This window comes from Tribolium castaneum, chromosome 4 (genome assembly GCF_031307605.1).
Source record: "Tribolium castaneum strain GA2 chromosome 4, icTriCast1.1, whole genome shotgun sequence".
Taxonomy (NCBI): domain Eukaryota; kingdom Metazoa; phylum Arthropoda; class Insecta; order Coleoptera; family Tenebrionidae; genus Tribolium; species Tribolium castaneum.
In genome coordinates, this window is record NC_087397.1 from 5,452,978 (window position 1) to 5,461,319 (window position 8,342).

Sequence of the window (8,342 nt, forward strand, 5' to 3'; positions counted from 1 at the left end):
TTTTGATAAAATGCCTGTTAATAGAGCCAGGTTTGATTGATCGCCAAATCATTTCGAGAGTCCCTCGAGACTCGCGTCTGCCATGTTTGAATTCGCGCAAATCGAATGACGTCCGACTATTATTAAAAATTTTCTTTGTTGTCTTGCGATTATAATGAACCGGAACTTTGGTGCTGTCTTTGGTTTAGCAGTAAAGCCACGTTATGACTTTAGCTGTAAAAGATTTATGCTTTGGCAACCCGTATCAAAGAGAAAGAACCAGAGAGGAAACAACAAAACGATTTTTCCAAGAGTTTTATTAAACTAAATTTAATGGTCGACAAAATTTGCGTTTATTACGAAAATTTGATTAGTTGCGTGCCGGGAGATATTTCTTTCCGAGTAAATTCAAAACAACCCGTTTCTAAGTTTGCTAGAAACTGCAGACTTTGTTAAACAAACTGAAAGGAAAGCTATTTTGCTCTCAACGTTTCAACTTACGAAGTTAATTAATTAATTGTTTCCTTGTTATGCACCCAAGGTATTTTTTTCCGTCCAAATGTAATTTTGCGTTAACTCTCATTTCTATATTTTTGCATATATAAATAATACCCAACAAATTTTAAATCCAAGGCAAGTAATGTGTATTTAAACGCCACCTCAAGAACAGTAGCTCAACTAAACCCAAGCTTTGAGTTTTAGCACAGTTTGTGATACCAAATCAATAGAGAACACTTGAAAGAAATTCATGATTTCAAAATAACACGGTATATTGTGCCAAAACATAACAAATAAATTTCATTAATAATTCTGTGCCAAATGGTTTGGATGAACCCGGAAATGACCTACCCTGTATTATTTTACAGCTTTCTGTACTTTAACTCGATTATTTGAAAAAGTGTTCTTGTACTTGACCAGGGTTCAGGGGCATGCCGGCAGGAGTTCAACATCCACTTTTTTTATTTCGCGGAACTCTCCAGAGAGCAAAATAAATTTATAGTTGTCCAAGGTTTCCAAATTTGGTTAAAACAAGCCAATGTTACTTCCGAATGTTTATCAAATGCAAATGCATTAGCTGCGACCTTTCAGCCTGGGATTTATTTTTTTTGCTGTTTAGAAATTTGAATTTTAGTCGCTTCTTAGAATTGTTTCATAATATTTTTATTTTTTGTTGAAAATACGAAAACAACATTCTTGTTGAGGCAAGTGAGTGACGCAGTCTCACGTGAACCAGGGGCTTTACTCGATTTACATATCAGGTATAGTAGAAAATAAATTTGATTAAATTTTCATAAATATTTCTTCATCTGCATAATGCTGAGCCCAATATTTCTCCCATTATTATTTTTTTTCTAAATTCGCTTTAGACAATATTAATTCTGATGTTCTAGAAAATCGCAGTTCATTCACTGATGTATTATCCAAGCCATTGTTAGTCAAGGTAAAATGCAACTGATTTCAAATCTGATAATTTAAATTGCGCAACTTTTATGGAATTGAAACAAAGTGTACACGGTTTTAATTTGCGGAAATGTCAATTGTGTTGATTTAAATGCTATGTGATTGATGTAACCTATTTTTAATGCGCCAATTAACGACCGCAGTAATTAGACAAAGATTCAGCAAGTCTATAATTTAGAAAACGAAAATAAAACTCACCTTTTGTGGTTGCGGCGACAATAAAATGCGATACTTTTCTGGTTTAAGTGCATGTGAAATTGCCTTACTTAGCCTTAAGTGCGTTCAAATAAAAACATCTCAAGTAATTAAACGGCAGATTGTATTACCTCGATGAATGATGCATAATGCATGTAAATGCATTTAAATAAAGAAATTGCTAATTGTAAAACTACTTAACTCTTCATTGTAACATATGACCAAGGTTTTGATATTTTTGCACAATAAGCTTTGTGCTGTTTTGAGTCTAAAGTTAGCCACTTTGACAATTTGCCAAACATTGCGTGCTGAAAACCGGACATTCAAATTTGATTCAAATACAAATAATGCGTATCACGATACATGAATTGAAAGTGAAGTGCAGTTTTGAAGTTTCAACAAGTGGCACACTGGCACCATAACTTGTTGACAAGTGAAAACCCAGTGTTTAGTGAGATTACGAAGAGGTGAGTGTTTTACTGAAATTTATTCATTGTTAAATTTTCGCAAAAATTGGGATTAACGTCACTGTGACGGTGTTAAAATACTGTAGCGACCCTGACGGCCAATAATCTCCACCATAATAAAAGAGTCAGTAAATACAGTTTTTCAAATAATGCGGTAGAGGTGTTTAAAGTGTGAAGACGGTTTGTGTTGGCGTTTTCTTCGTAAGAAAAAATGTTAATTGAATTTTAGTGCTTTGAGCAACTGAGTCTTAGAAACTCATCTTCAAATAATAGGTAATTTCTCAACGTCCTTGCATAAAAAATGATTTTGTAATACATCTTGTGATTCGAAGTTCCAGGTACATACTCTTAATTATGATAATTGATATTCTTATCATAGTACTTACTATAATATAAATGCAAGAAATTTACCGCCCATTAAGGTGTGAATGGAAAAATAAGAATTACACATATTTCTAGAATCCTGATTGGTCTGACTTATGCAATTTGTTGTTGGTTGATAAAGAAATAAAAACCGGATTATTTAATCAATTCTTCTTGCGACTGATATGACTCATGCTACAACATTGACCTTGCATAAATAGTTTAAGCGTCATTGAAAAAATATCGATTGGTGAAAAACAAATAGTCAGGTCCCGAAATTTTGGAACTACAAAGGAAATTCTTTAGATGCCTAACTTATGAATTTTTCGCGAGCCACGTAATTGGTTTAAAATTTAATGACTTACGGGAAATAGGGGCAATTACCGAGCAATTAAAAATTTTCTAATTGCTTTTGTTTGCGTTTTTGCCATTACGGTTTTGAAATAAAAACAATAAACAATAACTTTTCAAAAGTATATTTATTACTGACAACAAATATTTATTAGTAATTGCGACGAGTATATGCACGTGTCGGGGAAATTATTTAGGTTACTACTCACTTGACGTTTCATTAAATACATTTCAAATTTTTTTCTAAAAAATTAGCAAATTGGATTTCATCCGAGTCATTGTATTTGCAGATCGGTACGTCCTTCCATTGAGGTCAAATAAGATTGAAACTAATGCCGGCGTCCAGTAATCTCAGTTTTTGAGCACTTCTTAGAGCGGCAACACAGTCAGGTAACGCCATTTTTTGCGCAATTTGTTGTTTATTCAAAGAGAAATAATTTTGCTCAACGTACCTTCGCGTCATACAACGTGAGCCAGAAGCAATAAACAACCGGTTTAATTTTTTTATCGTTTTTAAATGAGCAAATAATTTTCTCGTATGCATTTTTAGTGATTTAGTCTGTTTTAGTTATCGCTAGTAGAAGCATCTTTCGCGCCATGAAGAAGTTCGATCTCGACGATATACTCATATCTATAGGAGGATGGGGAAAATTTCAAACTTTGTACTATGCCGTTTTGTGCACCGCGATTATTTTCTCAGTTTTTCCGGCCATGAATTACATTTTCATCGCGAGGGACATCAAGTACAGGCAAGTAGCTTTCTTAAGTATTTCCCCTGGAAATTATTGAAGCACTATTTAGGTGTAAAATTGATTCTTGTGATAGAGAAAACGGCGATTTTAACCCAGATTGGTTGAAAAACGCCGTTCCTTTCGAACAAAACGTTCCGAGCAAATGTTCCTACTATCAACCTGAAGAGAATGACACTTGTACTAGTTTTGTAAAAAACGAGACTTTAACATGTCATGATGACTTTGTTTACGAAAGACTAGAAACGACAATTGTCCACGATGTAAGTCCCCAAACCCAAAAAACTCCACTTCCAATAATTAATTCCAGTTTAATATAAAATGCGATGAAAATCTTTGGAAGTTGACAATTATAGGAACAATCAATGTAGTAGGAAAACTTGTGTGTTTGCCACTTGCTGGGTTCTTCTCCGACCGGTAAAACACCTCCCTCGCCAAAACATGTCCCTCAATAAATTATTTCAGATTTGGTCGAAAGTCTATGGTCATCGTTAGCGTACTTTTAAGCACGATTGTGGGTCTTGTGCGGTCGTTTTCCGTAAATTACTACATGTATGTCGGTTTGGAGTTTTTAAATACAGTCGTGGGCTCAGGAATATACAGCGGGGCCTTTATTTTAGGTGAATTTTGCGTGAATCTCGCCCAAAAATAATAATTGTTTTGCAGCTTTAGAATTAGTCGATTCAAAACGCCGTAATTTGGGCAACAGTATCATATGTTTGGCCTTCACCGTGGGCCATATTTTGTTAGGGGCCGCTGCTTGGGTGTCCCCAACTTGGCAATTTATGACTCAGATAATGTACGGTCCTGGGATTTTGGTCACAATTCTTTTGTGGTTTGTCCCCGAGTCCGTCCGATGGCTGATCGCGCGCAACAAAATCGAAAAGGCTGAAGGCGTCCTAAAATCAATCGCGAAAATCAACGGCAAAGAACTGACCGAAGAAACGATTAAAACAATTCCGTATCTTGAGGACAGCAAGAGTGACGGTGACGAAGCGATTCCTTTGATGGCAATTCTGAAAAAGAAAAGCCTCCTCATTCGAATCATCCATTGTTCGTTCACTTGGATCTGCTGCAATTTCCCTTACTACGGCTTAACCATTCAATCAGTGGCTTTATCTCAGGACATTTATGTAAATTATATGTGCGTCTCGGTGGTTGAAATTCCTGCTTATATATTAGCCTACGGGGCTTTGGATCGAATCGGGCGAAAGAAAACCCTCGCTCTGAGCCTCATCCTCACAGGAGTGGCGTGTCTCAGTGTCGATTTTATCAGAGCAGGTAAACGTAAACAAGGCTAAAGCGCCAATTAAAACGTCCGTTGCAGGAAGTCCACTCGCACTCGTAGTCTTCCTCTCCGGAAAACTCTTTGTTACCGTGTCTTACATGACTATTTACATTTACACGGCTGAACTATTCCCCACTAGCTCCAGACATTCCGCCTTTGCCGTGTGCTCCATGTTTGGATGCGTCGGCTCGATGCTGGCGCCACAAGTGCCCTTATTGGTAAATCCGGTCATTTTAGTTAATCGACAAATAAAAAAATTGTTTCAGGCCAAAGTTTACAAGCCCCTGCCGCTGATGGTCTTCTCGGCTCTCGCCTTCACGGCCGGACTGCTCGCCTTCCTGTTTCCGGAGACGAAAGACACGAAAAACCCAGACGAAATAGACAAATCCTGATTTTAGCACATTGTAGCTGATTATGTAAATAGTTCAAAAGTGTGCAAGTTTGTACGTAATTAGACTCATTTTTGCGAGTGTTAGAAACGGCAATGGATTTTTCACGGTCATCATTCAATACCCTTGAAGATATCGCGGCGATTCCAGTTTTCGGCATTTTAATGTGTCTTGTTGTTTTTTAATTGTTTCCGCTTTTTTCACAACGAAAAAACTGATGATTTATTTATTTCTAAAACGTCTAGAATCATCGCCAAAAATTTTGTTTGATTTAACAGTTTGTTGATAATTCTTGCAAATTTATTCAAGGAGGAAGTTTGTACTTTCATACAGTTAGTGCATCTCATTGTTGGATTAACTGTTCCTTATTTGTTTACTATAAAAGGTCAAAACGACCTCGGACTGCACCTCGGAGTGTAAAATTGATTTGTTATTAAAATTGTCTTTTAATACATTTATATTATGTACGTATGACTTGATAAAAAATTGGTTTCAAACACTACTTTACGAGTTTGTTTTCCCTCATTCCCAGCACATAAATTTCAATTAAATAAAAAATTAATGCAATGATATAACAAGTGTTATAAAACGCGAACACGTGACCAGGTAAGTGTAAAAATCGACCTTGAGGAAATTTTTGATGTAATGATGACTTATGTATAATTTTTCCCGTTCTTGTAATTACATTTAAGTGTGTTTTTTTAGAGGGTATTTAGCGGTGTCTTGCCACAAATTTACGTTGATTTTTTCTAGTTTCCGGCAGCTATTGTAAATAGCAATTTTGTGCTAAGTGCTGACGACAATAAATAAAAGAACAAATTGTCTTAATTTGCCGAATTTCACAAAAAACAACTTTTTCACTCCTGACTTCTAATTAAATTAAAATTTTAGTCGTTATTGTAATAAACGGGAAAAACACAACCCAACCCAGTTTAATGCTAATAAAATTGAAAGGAAAATTGAGCAATATGTTTACTAAAATATCGAAAAATAGTGTGAAGAACACGCATTGCGTATTTCCGCGTCGGCTCAAGTCTCGCCCCGTCTGTACGAGGTGTCGCCAGCGGTCACAAAATTTCCTAAAGCTCGAGCTTTCGCAAAATTACAAATTCCTATTGATTTTGTTTCTAATAATAAATATGATAAACGCGCATGCAAATTGTTGCAATAAATCTTATTTACTTGAGTACAACTCGAAAAAAATTGCATCTAATTACATGTAATTTGCATAATAATTGATTTGTTACGACTTGGATAAAAATCTGTACACTCCTGCAGTGGCGTTGTTTATTTCACGTAAAATCTCCTCCAGCTTGCTAATTGATATAAAATCGGGTGTAACAGAAGTTGCATAATTAACAAAAGGGATTAGTAATTAAATGCTTGTTAATGCAAATTTAACGCTTAATTGTTGATTCAATCCATTTGTCATTGGGATAAGTACATAACACTTAACACAAGCCAGATTGGCGGAGTAATCCGAAATCACACACGCTCGAAGCTAAAAAGGCCCAGAAGCTCGCTCTGAACCACTATTGAAAGATTGAATCTACAAGACAATTTATAGTGGGTTAAAATGCAGTTAAATGCTAGTCCATCACGTTCTGAGGGAAGGTGGAAAGCTCCCGACGTCAAAATCGTCATTAAAGCGCTTTTTATGTGTCGTGTGGTAAAAAATCGGTGCGTGAGTTAGCATGTAAAATCTTTTAATAAAAGCGGGTAATCAAAACATATTAGAGCTGTAAAAATTCAAATTTATGTCCGAGTATTTTATCTTAGGAACGTGTACCGAAAATAAAACTTTGTTGAGTAGCAGTAAAATTTATGGTGAAATTATACGGGAACAATAGTGAGCGCACAATGTATAAGAGATAATTTAAATTCAACGCGTCGTTGAGTCGAACAAGTATTGTTGTGGGGCGATGGTCAAAAGTCGTGTTAACAGGTATTTGAGATGGGCCGTCCTAGCGAGGTGCTAAAATGGAATGCTTTGTCGCAAGGGCAGACGTCTGGCGCCCCCTGCGGCGGACTATGTTTTTCTTATCAGATGCATCGCCTCCCCTAGCGAAGGAGTTTATTATGCAGCCGATTATCAATTCGAGATAAATCTTCCGATGTCGATGGAAAAAATCCGTTTGCTCTCCAAGTCCGCTTAGTGCAAATGCGAGCTTTATTGAGTGACAAAAACAAACAATAAGTCATTAACTCGAATGGACGTGGCAAATATGTTTTTACATTTATTAACGAACGTTTATGGTTGATTAACACATAAAATCGTGCCGCTATTTCCATTTTACTGAACATCAAACCCCGACCTTTTCACCGGAAGCCTTCGTCCAATTTTTAAAATGATTGAGGCACAAAATTTCGAAAATAAATAGTTAATTAAACCAGTAACATTATCATCTATTAAATATGTGGTCAACTCTAATGGGCTTCAAGCTGCATTATGTGAGAATAAACAAAGCTAGAAATAGCGAAATTTACAACACATCGATCCCTCATTAACAAAATAATTATTAACGAATCCATCGCTTTAAAATCTGTTAATTGAAAACGATTTGTCACCGATAGATTAGTGCATTTAAAATTTAACTAGACATTTTGTTAGCTAAATCGAAAAGAGAACAAGCATCGTGCTTAATGATCTGGAATAAATATTCTCCAACAGGAGGAACACAGAAAAAGCATTTAACTCCTGCTAAAGGATGTTCGGAGGCGGTCACGAAACAATATCTTGGGGCGGATGTATACCGAACAAATCGCGCAATATTTGGGAGTCCAGACAGGGTTTTGCCCTCATTTGTTCGAGTATGATCGCAACCTCGATTTCAAACGCTATTTTAATACGTCTTTATGTTTAAAACAATTATTTAAATATTTAAATTGTATTTAAAGTGTGCACCAGAACCATTCGTTCATACATTTTTAAACGCTTGTTAGATGACTTAGATCGACTTAAAAACTTTGCTAGAGCGACAAGTTTTTATTTTTTTTATATTTTTTTGAGTGATGTGATCACAAGACGTACTATAGTAATTTTAGATACACATTTCAAAGTTTTAAATTCAAGTCATCGTCATAGAATTACTTTCTTAAA

General features: G+C 35.8%; 1 protein-coding gene across 2 annotated transcripts; it reads left to right on the plus strand.

The window, feature by feature from the left end:
- Window positions 1-1,877: 1,877 nt before the first annotated feature.
- LOC662106 (solute carrier family 22 member 21) lies at window positions 1,878-5,744 on the plus strand. 2 transcript variants are annotated; one of them, XM_008202887.3, is made up of 9 exons: window positions 1,878-2,102; window positions 3,107-3,206; window positions 3,385-3,565; window positions 3,618-3,828; window positions 3,876-3,982; window positions 4,031-4,185; window positions 4,232-4,846; window positions 4,893-5,071; window positions 5,120-5,744. In XM_008202887.3, the coding sequence occupies exons 3-9, from the start codon at window positions 3,414-3,416 to the stop codon at window positions 5,243-5,245; spliced, it is 1,545 nt and encodes a 514-aa protein (XP_008201109.2). In that variant the 5' UTR covers window positions 1,878-2,102; window positions 3,107-3,206; window positions 3,385-3,413; the 3' UTR covers window positions 5,246-5,744. The 2 variants fall into 2 exon arrangements, with proteins under 2 accessions (XP_008201109.2, XP_008201110.2); XM_008202888.3 differs by lacking the exon at window positions 1,878-2,102 and adding an exon at window positions 2,229-2,375.
- The last annotated feature ends 2,598 nt before the right edge of the window (window positions 5,745-8,342 follow it).

Bases quoted from the DNA above. Each gene is read 5' to 3' on its own strand.
- LOC662106 (XM_008202887.3), top strand. From the start codon at position 3,414: ATGAAGAAGTTCGATCTCGACGATATACTCATATCTATAGGAGGATGG. The intron at 3,566-3,617 runs GCAAGTAGCTTT...AGCACTATTTAG, and splicing joins GCGAGGGACATCAAGTACAG to GTGTAAAATTGATTCTTGTG. The intron at 4,186-4,231 runs GTGAATTTTGCG...ATTGTTTTGCAG, and splicing joins CAGCGGGGCCTTTATTTTAG to CTTTAGAATTAGTCGATTCA.